This window comes from Typopeltis vanoorti, chromosome 3, assembly GCF_054136105.1.
Source record: "Typopeltis vanoorti isolate ZY-2024b chromosome 3, IOZ_Tvanoo_1.0, whole genome shotgun sequence".
NCBI lineage: Eukaryota > Metazoa > Arthropoda > Arachnida > Uropygi > Thelyphonidae > Typopeltis > Typopeltis vanoorti.
Window position 1 is genome coordinate 128289606 of NC_143551.1, and position 20150 is coordinate 128309755.

A 20150-nucleotide genomic window follows, 5' to 3' on the forward strand; every position below is an offset into this window, starting at 1 on the left:
AAAGAAATTAGTCAAAACACTAAATTAGCTATATACCAGACAGTGTTCAAACCAATTTTAACTTATGGATCTGAGATCTAGGTTAGAAATAAAACACTTGATCAAAGACTAGAGACCTCTGATATGAGAGTCTGAGAAAAATTAGTGGGGTGAATAGATGGCATCAATGGCAGTATCACATCAAAAATGAAGATATTAGGCAAGAACTTGCCATTGTTAGCATTCAGGAATGTGTTAGTAGAGCTAATCTCAGGTGGTATGATTACTTAAACAGAATGGGAGAGGAAAGATAAGCAAAACAAGTCTTCTTTGCCAGTTGGCAGGAAAAAGACCCAGAGGAAGACCATGATGTAGATGGATTGGTACAGTATGTTGGGCCCATACACGAGAGATTGGCTTGTCATCCTATAGTATAAGTAATCTTCCTGTACCTCCTTCAATTCTAACTGCTGACTTACAGCTTATACTTTAGTACCATATATATGGGTAGTGGGATGGGAAAGGAGGAGCTTTGCGTTAACATTCGATTTAAAACCATACATATTGTAATCCTTAGGAAATACATCGGGGGGGGGGGGGGGAGACTGTTTCACAGTACAGCAGTAGCAGGGATGAAGGAGGAGGAAAAGAAATTTGTTCTGTGGGTTTCAAGGTATACTGTGAAGGGATGTTGGGAGGTGGCTGTATGTGTTCCAATGGGTTTAGTACAGAGTGGGGGAATTATTGATGTTGTTTCAGATGAGCATTTTCCATGAAAATATTTGTAGAATATACAAATTGCAGAGACTAAACATCTATGTGAAAGTGGGGGGAGTGAGTTGGTAAGAGATGGATCATTTATCAGTCTAATTGCTCTCCTCTGTACTGAGTCAAGCATTTTGAGGGAGCTTTTAGGGGCCCCACTCCAAATGTGAGAACAGTATTCGATAGCTGGGCAGATTTGTAATTTGTATAAGGTTAGTAGCTGTTTTGAAGTGAAGTAACGTCTTGAGCGAAAGAGAAAGCCTAGTTTTTTGGAAGCTGAAGATGCAATGGTTGTGATGTGTTTATGCTAGGAGAGGCCTGATGTCATGGTAATTCTGAGAAGAGAAATTTCATCTTATCTGGGAATTTGAGTGTTATCAAAAATAATACTGGGGGAAAATGGTTCTTTTTTGTGGGAAATAAGACAGAACTGGGTTTTACTAGCGTTGAAGTTGGCGAGGTTATCTGAGCCCCATCGGAGGATGTTTTGGAGGTCTGCATTAAGGGAAGTTGTGGTTGGTTGTATAGGGTAAGGTTTACAAATGAAAGGGAGGAGTGCAATGTGCTGTCATCTGCAAAACTGTGTGTTGGATTGGAGGTCAACTGAAGTAGGTTGACCTCCAATCATCAATGACTCCAAAATTCTGTTTTGGAGTCATTGATGTATAGAAGGAAGAGGGTCGGTGAGAGAACTGAACCTTGTGGGATCCCAGCATTAATTGGATAGTGGGAGGATAGGGAGCCATCTACCATTACACATAGTGTGCGTCCAGACAGGAAGCTGGCAATCCATCTGCAGAAGTCCTGAGACAGTCCAAATGATGGAAGTTTGCTTAGTAAGCCTTTGTGCCAGACCCGTCAAAGGCCTTAGAGACGTCAAGTGCAAGTACTTGGGATTCGTCAAATTTTTCCATGGCATATGTCCAGAGATGGGTGATATATGAGAGCAGGTCACCTGTTGATCGGCATCAACAGAATCCGTACTGGTGGTCGCTTAATAGTTGGGCACCTTCAAGGTAGAGTAGGAGTTGAGAGTTGATGGTTTTCTCCATCACTTTAGATAGGACTGAAGTGAGTGAGATAGGGTGGTAGTTAGATGGCAGTGATTTGTCACCCTTTTTAGGAATGGGTTGAATGTGGGCCAGTTTCCAGGTTTTGGGACACACACACACACACACACACACACACACACACACACACACACACACACACACACACACACACACCAGTGGAGTAAAAGAGTACAGTGTACAGACGGCATTTGCCATTGTCAGTTATGCATGCATTGGAGGCAAAGTGTGAAGCCAGAAGATTAGCTTTTTCTGTGGGTGATGTTGCAATTGAGCCATCTGGGTATGATAGGGGTGGGAATAGTGTAGGGCAAAAGTTGCGACCAATTGCTTTGGCAAGAAACCAAAGGCTGCAAGTTTCCTGCTTTTTGCCCGTTCAAATTCTGTTTTGGAGTCATTTATAATTTTTTTGCATCTGTTTCGGGCTTCAGTATAGGCACTGTAGGAGGATGGAGTTCTTAATTTGAGCCAGTTGTGGCATGCCTGATTTTTCGTTTGTACAGCCTTGGCACATCTTTTGGAGAACCAGGGTTTGGATAGGGGATGGCAGTTCAGAATGGTGTGGGGAATGTATGCTTTAATGCCAGTGAGGATTATTTTGGTGATGTATTCGGTGCATATGTTTGAATTGGAAGACTGCAAACAATAGTCCAATCATGGGAATGAAGCACAGTAGTCTTGGAGGCTGTCCCATTTGGCACTGTTATAATGCCAAACTACTCTTGTGCTGGTGTGACTGTGTAAGCATTGTTGCATGAGGCAGGAGATGAGCACTAGGTTGTGGTCAGAATTACCCTGGGGGCTCACTACATTCACTGTATATTTGGAAGGGTCATTGGTAAGGAAGAGATCTAGGGTATTTGGGTTATCTGGTATTCTGGTCGGCTTGTGAACAATTTGTGTAAGGTCACTGGTGATGGCAAATATTTCAGTGTCTCTGCCTGCAGGATCTGTACAACTGGAAGAGGAAAGCCAGTTGGTGTTATGGACATTAAAATCACCTAGGAGGATGATTTCACTATTAGGATAGCGGGACTGGAGGAAATCAACTTTTGAGGGGAGGAAATTAAAGAGCTTGTAGTGGTTGGTGGTACTGGGAGAGCGATAGAGACAGCAGATGAATTTGACTGAGTAGGGGAGGGTTATTTTTAGCCAAAGAAGGTCAAAGTTGGGCGATTCTAGGTTGGGTGCTCTCTGGCAGGGTATGTCAGAGTGGATATATGCATGCGTGCGCGCGCACACACACACACCACCCTTGGGTCGAAAGGAGTTAAATAGTGAATAGTTTGGATGGTTGAGATGGATGGTGCTGGGGGAAGGTGAAATTTGAGTTTCTGTTAAGAAGAGTAGGTGGGGGTTTGGTTAACTGCAGATGATAGTGAATGTTATTAAGGTTGGAGTTGAGACCACAGATGTTGGTGTAGTGGATATGCAAGGGTCTTGCACATTTTCTATGCAGTGTCTGCATACTGATCTCCTTGGTGGCTACTAGTGGTGTCACTTGGTTTTTGCACTAGTCTGGTTTGTTTGTAGTCTATGGTCCAGCTGTTGTCTCCATTTTGGCATTTTTCTTCGGAGTTGGCATCTTTGTTCCCTTTGTTCAAAGGTTAAGTCAGGTCGAGCACGTACACGCGATTGGGAGCAACTGTCCTTTAGCTTGCTATTTATTGCCATTATTAATTTGGAAGTGTTTGTCAGTGTATCACAGATCACTTTCACGAGACGTGGAAAGTTCGTTCTGTTCTTTCTTTTGTTTGTGGGACCAAATCGATGACATTTGATGATATTCCTGGGATCAAAGTTGCATTCACCTGCTAGTGTGCTAACTTCTTCTTTTAAAGATTTACCGCTTTCCTCTGGAAAGTTCAGAATAACAGCACTGAGTCTTCTGTTTTCGGCCTCGAGCGACGCATGTACCATTGATGCGATTAAATCATGGAGTTTGTTAGCGGGTACAGATGCACTTGCGATCAGCCACTGGTACATATCAGGAATTTGATGATGATGATGATGAAAAAAAAACTGGAAGATAAGAAGGATATATAGATCAACTCTAAACTATATCAAATTCTCCTCCATTTTTCCTAATAATATCAGTAGGTTTGTTCTCTGTGCCAACTCAGAACCCAAGTTTGACTCCCAAGGATGAAAATATCCTTTATATAGGATTTTTAGCTAAAGGTGAGTTAGCTAGTTGCATATGGAAGTCGAAGGGTTTCTCCTTCTGAAACTATCATTGCATGTTTTTCATTCCACAGAACAAACAAACTCACCAGAAGAATACATGCAATTAATAGACATAATACATTGGTTGTATCCTTCTGGTGAGTTTGTTTGTTCTGGGATGAAAACATACAATGCAGTAATTCCAAACAAAACATTTATATGGTACTAATATAATATAATTTCTGCAACATTTTTGTGTTGGATTAATAATAAAACAAAACAAAAAATCCATCTATAATTCTGCCACTCCCTTAATAAATGTTAAAAATATAAGGCTACAATGAGTTGGGGAATAGAAAATGGACAACAAATGACAATTATGTAATTTCTGTAAATTATGCATGCTGAACTAGCTATATTTTCAACTCCTGCACTTTCTTTTATAACCATTGTTGCTCCTATATTTTGCAAGGTCTGTTTCCATATATTTCTTGAAAACTAACTACAACCTACAGATACTAAATTCTAATAAACTGGAAAAAAAGAAAGAAAAAAAAAAAAAACAGACACTGAAATCCAGAAGTAAATTTTTCCTTTTTTAAAATATTATTCACTAAGTCTTGGCAGGATCACATCATGGGAAGGCACTTGGTTCTGGAGAAGTACCCATGGAATAATAGAAATATGGATATGAGCAGCTGCTAAGAATAATAACAAGAATGTAATGTTCAATCAAGTTCTAGACGATGCAATTCCTGATGAGTAGTCATTATCATATAGAACTCCTATCTTTAAAAAGGGTAATAAGAATGCCCTCCCACAAGTAGATTGTTAAATAAAATTATAATTGCAAGGTTATGGAACAGTATTGCCTTTTGTGTGTCAGATTAAAAGTCTAGTTTTACTGCTGGAAAATCTTGTAATGATGATATTTTCATCATAAGACATATCACAGAAAAAATAATTACCAAAGGGTAGGAAATGCATTTAATTCTTGTGGAGACCTTGAAAAAGGCCTATGATTCAGTTCCCATTAGCAACTCTGGGAATATGAATGTCAGTGAGTCAATTATCAATTTGATTAAGAGAATATACAGAAGATGAAGAGAAGCTGTTTATTGTGGGAGACTGGTATCAGATAAGTTTGTATCCAAAGTCTGAGACAAGGATGTGGGATGTCACCAATCCTGTTTAACATTGACCTTGATGCAGTGCTCGCATGTTGGAATGCTTCATGTAGAACTATGAGACTGGAAACAGTGTCATTCATTCACTATTGTTTGCTGATGATCAAGTGATAATTACTCAAGATCAGGACGACACTGATTTTATGATGAGAAAACTAGTAGATGTTTACTGTATGATAGGTCTAGAATTACATTTTACCAAGACAAAATATTTGGTGGAGAAGGCAAAGACTTAGTCTTATAGTCAGTAATAGATCATTTCATTGATCAATCAGGAACATGTGAGAAAGATGTCGATGGATGATCATGTCAACCAAGCCTGTAATGCCATTAAGCAAATGAATGATGTACTATGGAGTCGAGACATTCAGCAGGAAACCAAGAAGATGATACTCTAAATGACAATAGAGAGTGTTTGTTCTGATCTATGGAGAGAAAGATGGACATTAAAAGAAAAGTCACATAAGAGCTGTAGGGATGGATAGCTTACAATGAAGTATGTGTATATCTCCATTCAAAGACTTCACCATGTGACCATCATGAAGAGACTGAATTTGCAAGAAAATGTGATGAACTTGGAACATCAATCTTTACAGTGGTATAGACATGTTCAATAGATGCCCATGAGGATGATGAATTGGTCACCTCCAGGAAGAGAGAAGACAGAATGGACTTGACTTATATAGAGAAGAGTAATTAAGAAGGTAATGCAAACCTGAGGGTTGGCAGAAACCATGACCATTTGCAATGGAGAAGACAACTGCTGAACAGTGAAAGTTCTTTAAAAGAAAAAGTAAATACGTATTAAGTATATGCTTTAAATTATAAACAATGAAATTTTCTTACGCACGAACAGATATATAAGATATCTATAAAATATATATATTAAACCAAATGGATACCTCTTCTTCTTCCTCCTCATCATACTGTTCTCCTGGAGCTTTATTTTCACCTTCTTCTTCTTCCTCTTCCTCCTCATCACCTTCTTCTTTAGTGCCTTCATGCCCTTCACCTTCCAAATCCTTTTCTATGCTTTCCAGTGCCTTTGTATATCAAGGAAGCTAATTTTAGGTTCATAGCAAATTATTTTCAGATTTATATACATACACATGTTGTACATGCATGCATGCACACATACACACAAAGAATGGATCCACTATTTAAACATGGAGAGTTACTTTTAATTACTATAAGAAGAAATCTGATACTCTCTATCAACTGAGAGATTATAATGACATCAATAGATGCACACATTATTAGTTACCATATTAAAAATTAATTTCCTTAAGACAATTCTGATGTCTGAAGGTTTCTAAAAATAAACCATATAAATCAGTTGCAGTTGTTAGGAAAACTGTGGTTATCTTGTAAAACACTTTCTTTCCATATGACATGTAAATATTGTATAGTATTCAGAAGTAACTCCCATATCCAATATCTGCACATTTTTCTGGTAGTGTTAGTAGAAAAAAAGTAGCATGATATTCCAGGTAGTACTAGTAGTAGTAACAGTTAAAATTAATTTAAAATATTAATGAACAGAAATAGGAAATCTATAGTTCAATATGTTTATACTGGAAATCTGAATCTATTTTAAGAAATAAATAATTTATTTATCAACAAAAAAATATTTTCAATAGTGGGAAAAAAAAGATGCATTACAGACTAACTGAAATCCCTTGAATGACTTTTAGTGAAAAGGAAGATATATATATATATATATATTTTGAAGCAGATGATTTGCTATATAATCATTTTGTTTTGGTTTAAGCCATTACAGAATAATTTGGTTGACTACATCATAAACTTCCAAGCAATCCTTGTTCGTTCATTATTTACCCTACTAATTAGGTACACCTCAAGAAGGTGAGGATTGGACATTATATCAGAAGCCTGGTTGCTCCACATTTGCTTAAAATTTATGTAGAGGTCTCCTTCCAGTTATCTAGATCTGACCCTTAAGTGACCCCCTAAGGAAAATTGTCAACAGGAATAATGAGTAATAATGCAGATTCTTCACATAGTGCTATCTGAGTATCCCTTGAGATACTCTGATCCCTTGGGTATACATATTAAGAATTTCACGATGATGATGAGAATGACTGGCTACATAATCTGACTACAGGAAGCTGACTACAGATCATTTTATAGTCAGCTCCCTTTAAAATGGCACTGATCATTGATGCTATGAGACTTTAGTGGTGGTACTTTTTGTTAGTCTATTATAGTAGTTGTGAACGTAAAGAATGTAAGCGAGTCAATTAGAATGCAAAAACAGCAGGTGAAGGAATTGATAGTGGTAGTGGGTACAAATGATTTGAAAGGAAACAAAAAGGCTATGAGTGAGGATGTGAAGGAATTGCTTGAGGTAGCAAAGGTGAGTCTGTTGCCACGGTATGACAGTGAAGAGTATAGAAGGAGGGCCATAATTGCCAATGACTTTATGCGTGAATTATGTTTGATGAGTGGTGTGGAATTTGTGGATGTGTGGAATGAGTTCGATGGGCGAAAGGAGTTATATAAAATAGATGGTTTACATTTGAATGGATTTGGTGTATGGAGACTTGAAAAGGTGTTGTCGAATGTAGTGGAAGTGAATGTACCAGGGAAACTAGAGTTATTAAAGGGGGGGGAGTAGATATGCAGATTTTAGGGAGACACTTGAGTGTGTGAATGTGTGTAATATGTCCAAGCGAGTAGGAAAGACCATGAATCAGAATAGTTAGTATAAGGCATCAAAATAGGGATGGGACAAGTCAGCTTCTGCAATTCATGTATACAAATGCCACAAGTATTAGGAACAAGAGGGAAGAATTTTTGGCCTTGGTTGGCACTTCCAGACCACAGGTTATTGGCATTAGTGAAACATGGCTGACAGAAGATGACACAGCTAGTGGGATTGAATGTGAAGGGTATGGTGTGTTCAGGAGAGACAGGAAGAATAAAATGTGGGGAGGTGTGTTATTGATGATAGCGGATGAGCTACAGCCAAGGAGAATAGAAGTGGAACTGCAGGATAGAGAAAAGAGCACATTTGAGGCTATTTGGTGTGAGATTGAAACTAGCAGAACAAAATATACAGTTGGGTGCTGCTATAGACCAGGTGATGGAATAGATGGTGGTGGTGATAGTATGCATAAGCAAATAGAAGAAATGCATGGAAGGAGGGTAATCATTATGGGAGATTTCAACTATGGTAACATTGATTGGAAGGAAGAGAGGACACATGGAAGGAAGGAATTGTATTTTATGCGGTTATTATGGGATAACTATCTGTGACAGCATGTCATGGAAAATACTAGGGGTCAGAGAGTGCTTGACCTGGTAATTGCATCTGAGAATTTGCTGTAACGAATATAACCACGTTGCCACCAATTGGTGAGAGTGATCATGGGGTCTTGACTTCGGAGGTGGCTAAAGGTGTGGAATTTACAATTAAGACAGGGTACATGTGGAATTATCGGGCTAGTAAGTATGACAAGCTTAGGAGATTGCTTGGATCAGTGCCATGGCATGTACAACTGCAAGGGCTGGACGTCGGTAGAGCATGGGAAGTGGTCAAGGAGCATTTACAGGAAGTTATGGCTGATTGTATACCTAGGATCTGAATAGTAAAACAAGTAGGGGTTAAATGGACGAATAACACCATTAAGCTTGAGCTGCAAAAAAAAGAAACAACCGTGGAGAGAATTTAAAGAAAGGGGTGACCTGCAGGCACACGAACGGTATAAAGTGCAGGCCAGAAGGGTAACGAGTGTGGTAAAAACAGCAAAAGCCGATTATGAAAGGAAACTAGCTATGCAAGCAAAAGAGAATCCCAAATAGGTCTTTCAATATGCTGCAAGCAAGAAAAAAACTGTACATGGCAAAATGATTTTAAGGAATGACGATGGTAAGGAGGTCACTAAACCAGTCGATATAGTGGAGTTACTGAGCGTGCACTTTGCAAAAGTATATCATCCAGATGGTGACATTGAAAAAATGAAGGAGCCATTAGTTTATATGGGAATTGTGATGAATGAAGTGGAGGTGAATAGTCTATTACAGAACCTTAATGTGAATACATCTGTGGGATTGGATGGTATACCGGCACGGTTCTTCGTGAAGCGGCTAAGGAATTATCAGTGCCCTTGACCATGTTGTTTAATCTGAGTCTCGGGTCTGGTTTAGTCCTGAAGGTGTGGAAAGAGGGGAAATTAGTTTCGCTGCATAAAGGAGGATCCATGACTATGGTGGCAAATTACCGACAGATCAGCATATCAGGAGTCGTTATCAAGGTATTGGAGAAAGTAGTTAAGGGAAAAATACAGGAATGGATTGATGAAAATAAGATACTGTACAGGGGACAGCATGGCTTTGTGAAGGGTAGATCGTGCCTCGGTAACTTGCTCAAGTTTTATAACAAGGTGACGGCAGAACTCATCATCATCATCATCATCAAATTCCTGCCATGTACCCTCAAGGGGTGTACAGGATATGACAGTACTACATGAAAAAATTACATCATTACTAACTTCCCATCTACAATTTTCCTCCAAATCAGTCTGTTACTTGTCAAGACTCCAACATTATCAGATCTTATATTTCTATCGTCTAAGGCACTTTGTACCATATCAATCCACCTATATCTTGGTCTTCCTCTGGGTCGTTTTCCTGCCAACCTGGCAGAGAACACTTGTTTTGCTAATCTTTCCTCTCCCATTCTATTTAAGTGACCATACCATCTGAGATTAGCTCTGCTAACGCATTCCGGGATGCTGACAATGTCAAGTTCTTTCCTAATATCCTCATTTTTAATATGATATTGCCATTGATGCCATCTGTTCACGCCTCTAATCTTTCTTAGGACTCTCATATCTGCGGTCTCTAGTCTTTGGTCAAGTGTTTTACTTCTGACCCAGCTCTCAGATCCATAAGTTAAAATTGGTTTGAACACTGTCTTGTATACAGCTAATTTAGTGTTCAGACTAATTTCTTTCTTATTCCATATGAATTTATTCAATTGACTTCCCACCATACCAGCTTTGCTGATTCTGTTGTCTATTTCTATATTTAGTTTACCATCTTCAGTAAAAATTGTGCCTAAGTAGCTGAAATGTTTTACTTGTTCCACAGGTTCTCCATTCACAACACAGTTGACATTTTCAATGATTCTACCTATTTTCATTGTCTTTGTCTTTTTATTGCTGACCTTCATACCATATCTATTACAACAGCTATTCAATTTAGTCAGAGAATCTTGCAGACTTGTAGCGGATTTATTTAGAAGTATAACATCATCCGCATAAAGCAAAGAGCTGACATTAACATCTCCAATTTTGATATCAGGTTTAATACTACATTCCTTCATAATGAGATCCATATAGATAATGAATAACAGAGGGGATAATGTACATCCTTGTCTCACACCAGATTTAACATTAAACCATCTTCCTGTACTTCCTTCAATTCTAACTGCTGACTCACAACTCAAATAAAGACTAAGTATTGCTTGATATAATGCCCCATTGACACCATATAACTGCAGCGTATTGAATAGCTTCTCTCTTGGCACCTTGTCATATGCCTTTTCCAAATCGACAAAACTTAAATACAGATCTTTGTTATATTCCCATGCTTTCTCGACTATTTGTCGTAAAGTGAAGATCTGATCCTGACAGCCTCTATTTGGCCTGAATCCAGCTTGTTCTTCACCAAGCTTTTCTTCCACAATTCTTCTCAACCGTTTCTCAAGTATACTTGCATAGATCTTGCCAGGAACACTCAGTAGGGAAATACCTCTGTAATTCTCACATTCAGTTTTATTTCCCTTTTTATATATGGGTACTATGAGAGCTCTACTCCAATCATTGGGAATTCGTCCCTCTGTCCAGGCTTTCTGAACTAGGCAGTGCAGCCACTGTAAGACTCTTATACCACCATACTTCAGCATTTCTGGTCGAATATCATCTACTCCTGCTGCCTTTCCACATTTCAAGCCTTTGATGGCTTTTTCTACTTCAAGTATGGATATGTATTCCTGACTGCATGCTTGGTCAGCGTTTTTTATCACTGTGCTGTCATCACTGCTTGTTTCATTTAGCAGTTTTTCAAAGTAATTACTCCATACTTCAAGGATATCTTTTTCTCTTGTTTTCATGTCACCTTTATCATCTCTAACTCCTTTTACAGCACTCTTTCCTCCATTCCTAAGCTTCTTCAACAACCTCCAGAATATTCTGCCACCTTCTTGATATTTATTTTCTATATTCTTGCCAAAGTCCTCCCATGACTTTTGTTTAGCAAGTTTTACACACTGTTTAGCTTTCTTACATTTGTCTCTGTATTCTGTAAGAGTAAAAGCTGACTTATTTGCCAGGAACTTTTGATATGCTTTCTTCTTTTCCTTCACTGCCTCTTTAACTTCCTGTGTCCACCAGGGAGTTCTGATTTTTTTATCCTTGCACACAACCTCACCACAAGCCTCTCTGGCAGAATCAATCAATGTTTCCTTCAGAGTTTGCCACTGAATCTCCGAGGTTTGATTCCTGTTCTCAAACTCTTTCATTTTCTTTTCAATAATATTTCTGTATTTTAGTCTACAGTTCACATCTGAGAGCTGCTCAACTTTTATTCGCTTTAAAACTTTCTTACATGTTATTCTTTTCAATATGAAATTCAATTTTATCCTGCTCAAGACTAAATAGTGATCACTTCCAATTTCAAATCCTCTGTACACTCTGGTGTCCTGTACCAAGGAGAAAACATCACTATCAACAATAACATAGTCAATGAGACTTTTCTTATTCCTAGCCTCTTCTCTCCATGTGAATTTGTGCACATTTTTATGTTGGAACATGGTGTTAGTAATAACCAGTCCATGTCCTGAGCAGAAATCCAACAGATATTTGCCATTATTATTAGCTTTGCTCTTTTCTCCAAATTTTCCCAAAATATTTTTGTATGTCTCACAATCATTTCCTACTCTGCTATTTAGATCCCCAACAAGGATCAACTTTTCCTTTTTCATTGTGTCAGTTGCTTTTTCTAAAGCCTCAAAAAATTCCTCCACTTCTACCTTAGTAGAACCTTCTGTGGGACCATAGGCACAAATAAGTCTCATTGTCCAGTTCCCCATTCTCATATTTGCCCACATTACTCTACTTGAGACTGACTGCCATTCAAGAAGATTAGCCTCGTATTTTGTGTTGAATACTATGGCTACTCCTTCTTTTCCTTGATTGTCATTGCCTGAATATAACATTTTGTATTTATTGCTCAGAAAGATCTCACCAGTTTTGGTCTTTTTTGTTTCAGTCACCCCTATTATGTCGATCTGGTACTTATCTAATTCCTCAGCTAGCTCCATTTCTTTGCCATTCAGGCTTCTTACGTTGATAGTACCGATCTTTAACTCTGGTGATGTTGAGTTGGGGTTTGTTTTCAGATTTGTTCCAGTAGCTGACTTTTCGCTGTTCGCCCTGGTTCCCTGGCGAAAACAACGGGGGCCTTGTTTAACCGGGCGACGCCCCAGCCGGCATGAAATTTTGTCATGTTGTACCATCATTCTATATTTTGGTTTAACCAATAAGAATACAATTTGGTCGGCTAAATCCCAAATTGCCAGCCCATCCTCGTCCGTTCAGTATCCAAGTAGATACCCAACAGGGTGCACCACGAGAAGGTGAGGATTGGACATTAGGTCAGAAGCCCTGGTCGGTTCTCCGCATTCCTTTAAAGGCTATGTGGAGGTCTCCTCTCAGTTATACAGCTTTGACCCTTAAGCACCCCGACAGCAGAACTGGATAAGGGAAATGGGTTTACAGTGATACTGCTGGACCTGGCAAAAGCGTTTGACAGGATACCACATGGAATTCTAATCTGTAAACTACAACATATGGGAATGGATATAGGGTTGGTGAGATGGTAGAGTCCAAAAGACGGCCTGTGACTAGTGGTGTGCTGCAGGGTTCTGTTCTTGGACCACTGCTGTTTAATCTGTTCATTAACGATATAGGAAAGGATCTAAGTGGAACAGTTCATTTGTTCGCTGATGATGATGCAAAGTTGGGTAGGGCAATAGTGAATGCAGAAGATGTCAAAGTCTTGCAGGATGACTTAGATAGATTGGAGTTCTGGGCTAAGGAGAATGGATGTCAATTTAATGTGACAAAATGTAAGGTTATGCATTCTGGGGTGAAAAGATTAGCAGCAGTATACCACATTGGTGGAACTGTACTCCAAGAGATTGATGAGGCCAGGGACTTGGGAGTGTTGGTGGATAGTCAGTTGAAGTTTAGGGGGCACATTGCAAAAGTAGCTAAATCAGCTCATCAACTCACTTGGTTGTTGAAAAATACCTTGACGAGCAGAGACAAGCAAGTTATTGTACCGCTGTACCGAGCCTTGATAAAACCTCATCTCGACTACTGTGCCCAGATTTGGTCACCTCGGTTCCTTCTTGATGGGGAGGAGGTGGAGAGGATCCAGAGGTGAGTGACTAAGATGATAGCAGGTCTATGGAATGAACCATATGAGAACAGGTTGAAGATTTGTGGGTTGCAGAAACTAGTTGATATGCAGAAAAGGGGAGATATGATTGAGACATTCAAATTCTTAAAAGGATTCTATAGGATTAATTCAGAGGATATTTTTGAGACAAGGACTGGTGGTGGGAGAACTAAGGGACACAAATGGAAGCTGGGCAAGAGTGTGGTTAGCAGGGGTGTGTTAGAGCTGGGTTCTTTACTTTTAGAGTGGTAAATGAGTGGAATAAGCTGCCAGAGTCTGTTGTGGGTGCTATGACAGTGAGCGAGTTCAAGGTAAAGTATGATAGATACTGTGAGAATGTCGAATAGTTGTGTGGACATGATGTTTAGGGCCTCCCTTGATGAGTCTAAGGACTTCCTGGAGTAGCCCGAAATAATAATAATATATATGAAAATAATCAAATAAAATAAGATTAAATTATGAATTATCATATACGAGAGCGATAAACCAAGTAATCCAACAGGGATGTCTCCTATTATTATCTAAATGAAATAATAATAAAATGGAGTAAAAATTTTCATCAAGGTATTAAACTTTCTCCTACTGTGAACTTAAACACTCTCCTTTTTGCTGATGACCAAATAATAATTACAAATTCTGAAGATAACTTAATAAGTTATCTTCAACTGGAATGATAATATCAACAGAAAAATCCAAAATGATGGACTTTAAAGGACAAGGTCCATGAAGAACTAAAATAGTAATAGATAACAAGATTTTAGATTAGGTGAATTCATTTAACTACCTAAGATGTATGAATTACATATGAAAAAGATATAAACCTAAAAACTGCAAAATATTTAAAAATCAACAGGTGTAATTAATTCTATATTTAAACCTAACCTAGTTCAAAAACAAACCAGGCTAAAAGTATACAATACGTTATCCCTACCAGTTCTATTGTATGGAAGTGAAGTCTGGACAATAAAACAAAAAGACAAAGATTAACAACTGAAATGAAGCTTATGAGAAATACTGCAAAGTATACGCTATTCGATCACAAAAGAAATTATGAAAGAATTAAACCAAGAATCAGTGATAGAAAAAATTTAAAAATATAAAAATAAATGGATGGAACATGTAGAAAGAATGAAAACAGAAAGAAACCAAAACAAGCCTTAAATTACAAACCATTAGGAAAAATAAAATCAGGACATCCTCTTAAGGGAATCAACAATGACTTCTGAGACTGGAACAGGCCACTCTAGGCCTAAATCTTTGATAGGTATGATGATGAACTCCCTTTTTTACAGGTAAGTACAGCAAATGCATAACATCTTCCTTACCACACATTCAACTGGCGGTTTCAGGTGAACCGTTAGCTGAATGTTTGTCCACTTTCTTTCTTACACTTTGTCACTTTTTGTCTTTTACCTCCCTCCTACTTTTAGCTTTTGCTCCTTCTTCTTTTTTTTTTTTTCTTTTTTTTTTTTGTTTTGAAAACCTACTGGTTCTTTTATATCAACAGAAGAAAAGCTCTTGTATCGTGTAACAGATTGGAATTTTACTGTGCACTCTTCAAAAACAAGATGCAATTGGGTGCTCATCACGATAAGTAAATTAAATGTCTTATGAGAATTCAGTTCTATGAAAAATTTCAGCCACAGGACTGACTTCTACCAGCAAGGCTATGGACATCTCGAAATGGGCATACCATATCCTAATCCAAGAATTAGGTATGTAAACAGTGTCCCTCAAGGTAGGTGCTGCATGACAGTAAAACAAAAACCATGTTTGATGGCAAATTTGGAAAGGGTGTCTGGAGGATTTTACAAATAACTCATTTCATTTTCGGAGGAAATGTGTAACTACAGATGAGACTTGGATCCACCACTGCAAACCAAGTAGAAAGGCGTATGCAGTGGCATTTCATGTCGAACTTATATGTATATATAAAACTGTGTTATTAAAATGTTTTTAATCCACAACATGACATCAATAATAAGAAAATAAATAATTATTTACTTAGTTGCTGATATTTTGCTGGTTTTATACTTCGCTTCTTCTGCAGACAAATAGTTTTATAAAATGCAAAACAGCTACAATTAGTTAATAGTGGGAAGAGTTTAAAATTGTAAAAGACAATTAGAGAGAGAGAGAGAGAGGAGAACAAGTATTAATTTGATTTTAAGATGTTGACTGCCAACTATGAGATAACTCATAGTTGGGAGTCAGCCGACGGATGTCCACTAAGAGTTATCTCGCAGTGGCTGGGACGATCTATGATGCCAATTACAATCATTCTCGTAGCAAACACGCTAACTATACGTATTGGTTGTCTGTGACAAGTCCATTCAAAGCCTTGGTGGCAGGAAATGAAACAAGTCATAAATAAAATAGATTTATTCAGAAAATAAAAAATAAAAAAATTCACATTTTCAACTAAAAGTTTTTTAGTAGCAAAAAACAAGGTATATAAAATATTTTTATGATGATATTTCTAGAAACATTCTTCCATACATAAAGCAGGTTTTTCTTCACACACTGGGCAAAAGTATCTCATTTCTCGCCAGCGTTTTTCAGTCATACAATCACGGCAAAGTTTCGCACAAGCCGTCACAGTGAAACAATATGCAGCAATAAGTAGGACTGTAGAAGGGGTAATATGAGATAATTCATAGTTGGTGTATAGTAGTACTACATCTTTCAGGATACCAACTACGAGATAACTCGAGCGATTTCAAGCCATTGCTGATTCCCAAAATAGTCTCAATGACTTGTAATGATTTCTGTGTAGAATTTTTGTTTCCTTCCCTCTAATCCCATGTGAAGAAGTGTCCAAGGAATGGTTTGCTAGTCCTGACTTGCCATAATGATGGTGCTCAATGCATTTACTCTCTTCCAAAATCATTAGAAGATCCACTGCTAACCTTTTACAGTCCATCTTGAAACTCACCAACCCAAGAAATGCATTTCTTATATTCTCTGAGGCAAATGTCAACAGATTTTCCTGACTGTCCATAGTAAGGCAGGTCACCAGGACAGGAGACTTCATATACTCCTGGATGTGAAAAAAGAGAGTTTGTCCTCAGGTGAATGGGAGCATTTCACTATATAAAAAAGGAATACATTTGGCACCATCATTATGGCAAGTTGGGACTAGCAAACCATGTCTTGGACACCCTTTACACAAGATTAGATGGAAGAAAATGCGATACAGAATTCATTACAAGTCAGAGAGAGACTGTTTTTGGAATCAGCAGCTTTAAAACATTCCCCAAACCTCAACAAGTTAAGGGTTTGGGGAATCCAACAACAGACAGTGCCAATTAGGATTTTTATTCCTTTTATCCATTACAGTTTTGAACTGTTCCCAATATTAACTAACTACTACCATTTTATACTGTGACAAACTTTGTGATCTGAAGATGCTGGGTATAAAATCACTGAAATAACAGCAACTAAGTAAATAAATGTATTATTTATTTTTCGTCTTGTGCTGTGAATTAAAACCATTCTGGAAAAAAAAAATCTCATAACATGGCATCATACTTCTGAGATTCCAAGGGGATAATAATGATGATCAATTATTTTCCAAAGGGCCCAATTATAAAAGGAGAGTACTAAACTCACCTACAATCACACACACATATACAAAAAAGGGCAGGAATGGCCAAATGAAAAATATTGTTTCACCATATTTCACCACAATAATGGATCAGCTCACACAACCACTATTGTAGTGGCCTAACTTTACAAACTTGGCTTGTTGCTGCAATTCCAAAACTTACAAGACATGACTCTTTTAGAATTTTTCCTATTCCTGAAATTCAAAAATTTCTTGTCTGGAAAGAAATTTTTGTCAGATGAAGACAGTAGCCAAAGGCTTTTTTTGTGGACTATGACAAATCAGTTGCTTATAAGGATAGTATAACTATATTGCAGTTATACTATCCCGAGCAAATTAGTGTAAGAGGAGATTATGTTGAAAAATAAAAAAATAAAGTCAAACTAATCTGGAGTCTGTTTCTATGTCAGACAACACAATTTTTGAACAGACCTCATATATAGAGAGAAAAGGATTTTTGAGGAAGGTTAGAGACGATGTTCTGCTGGTCTGAGTAAGGTAACCATTACTGTTCAACCTACATGATGGTCATGTTAACAGGCTTCTATAAGATGTTTAATTGATTGCTGACGTGAAGTAGGGAGAATTATCAGGAATGGTACTGTGCAGGGTCTTTCCAAGATTTTAATAAGGTGAATCAATGGTAGTGATGCCAGATAATGTCTAGATATAAAAATTGCTCAGTGTATTTACTGGAAATGCCAGTTTAACAACACAGCTAAGTCATGGTTTTTGAGCAATGGAAACTACAGATGTGATGAATGTTGATCAGCAAAAATACTAATGTGGTAGTTGCATTGAATAATGACTTAATCAAACAACATTAAGAACTATTTTGCCCAGATCTTATCACCAGGCATTGAAGGTGATTAAGAAAAATAACTTAAGTTACAAAGTTAGATAAGCAAAAAAAATGCTATTAGGACTGTAAAATAGTTAGGTATGAGGATAATGGAGAAAATGAAATGTATAATGTTGTTTGTGAGAGAGCAGAAGGGCTGATGTGATTGTGACATAAGGTGCTAAAGAGGTATTTACCACAGATACTAGGAGATTTTAAGGGCATGACAGGGGGACATCCTTGAAAGTTGCAAGGAGTAAAAACTGTAGATTTTTTTGCACAGAGATTGGTGGATATGCAGTATGTGAACTGAAGGCAATGAATATTGAAAACTGGTACAATATACATTGCAGTGTATATTGGTAGAAGTGTATTTTGCGGTGTATATTTGGTGTATACCATGGCAGATGGTCCATCCACTTTCAGATCTGAAAGTGGACCTTCTGCCATGAGTATCATGACTTTGTAGGGATTCTACAGTTTTATTATTATAATACATCAAGAGTAAACAAAGGAGAGGGGAGGGGAAAACGACAATCAGATTTTTCACTGCTTCTCCAGCTAACTGAAAAAAAAAACTGTACACATGGTAATTATTTTAGTTTCTGAACATTTGCAAGTCCTTGTATTTTATTATATGATTGAAAAAAAGTCAATAAGTTTATCTTCATGTTTGGTGCTGAATGCTATTACTACTCCTTCCTCTCCTTGATCACTATTGCTCAAATACAGACTGTCCCAAAATTCACGCAAGAAGTAATTTTGATAGAAAACACAGGTTTTTAATTAAAAATTGTAATTTCTTATTGATTCATAAAGTATACAGTATAGGGTTATGCATGGAATAGCATATTGGGTAAATGGCCTCCACGGCTTTGCTGGCACATACGCACTCTTTTGCCGAAATTTTCCATGACAGTTTTGCATAAATGTGGCTGAATTTCGTTGATACAGCACTCAATTTCCTCCTTCAAGGCGTGGGTGGTCGTGGGCTTGTTGGCATAAACCTTAGACTTCAAAAAACCCCAAAGAAAAAAGTCCAACACTGTTAAGTCACATGATCTGGGCGGCCAATTCTGATCACCAAAACAGGAAATTACACGACCAGGAAATGACTCATGCAGTAATTGAACTGTTTCTCAGGCTGTATGGCATGTGGCACCGTCTTGTTGAAACCACGTCGTCCACATGCATATCTTGCAATTTAGGCACAAAAAACTGGATTATCATGTCGCGATAGTGAGCACCATTAACTGTTATTGCCTTACCAGCCACATTTTTGAAGAAGAATGGACCGATGATGCCTCCAGCCCAAAATCCACACCAAACAGTAACATGTTGTGGATGCATTTGTTTCTCAACAATCACTCGTGGATTTTCTGAACCCCAAATGCGACAATTTTGTCGATTAACGAAGCCATCAAGATGAAAATGACTCATCACTAAAGATGATTTTGTTCGAAAAATAAGCATCCACTTTTGTTCCATAATCCATTCAACGAACTCTCTTCGCTGTGTGTGTGGTCAGTAGGCTTCAGTTCTTGAGTCAATTGAACTTTGTAAGCATGAAGATGCAAATCTTTCGTGAGAAGATGCTGTAGAGAGCTTCTCGAAATGCCCAATTGAAGACCACGGTGCTGAATTGATGTTCCTGGACTCTCAGCAACACTCTCACGAACTGCTTCGATGTTTTCTGTTGAACGACTTGTTGAAGGACGGCCAGAGTGTATAAGATCACTAATTGATCCAGTTTCCTTGAATTTTTTAATTAATCTTTTCACAGTTGATGAAGTTAAATCACTATTCCGACCATAATTTGTACAAAAATTGCGAACTGTAGCTGCCAAACCTTCATTATTTTTAAAATATTGCTCAACAATGAAAATGTGTTGTTCTTTCGTGTAGCGCTCCATTTTTAATAACCCTGAACTGTCAGCTGTCACGCTGTCTTTTTTTTCTCGTTGGCAACACTTTACCGCACAAATGGCGCTAAATTTAAATTTTGCTTGAATTTTGGGACACCCTTTATAACATTCCATATTTAT

The 20150-nt window shown here is 37.9% G+C and overlaps 1 protein-coding gene across 3 annotated transcripts in view; it reads right to left on the reverse strand.

Annotated features, from left to right (window-relative positions):
* The window catches only part of LOC150108556 (DNA-directed RNA polymerase III subunit RPC7-like), a 66054-nt gene that overhangs the window by 21245 nt on the left and 24659 nt on the right, over positions 1 to 20150 (reverse strand). For all 3 annotated transcript variants that reach the window (XR_016548136.1, XR_016548135.1, XM_090390847.1), the window contains exon 4: positions 6070 to 6210. Coding sequence is in view for 1 of the 3 variants with exons in the window: in XM_090390847.1 (XP_090246973.1) it covers positions 6070 to 6210 (141 nt within the window). In the remaining 2 variants the exon portion in view is untranslated. The remainder of the gene's footprint in view (positions 1 to 6069; positions 6211 to 20150) is intronic.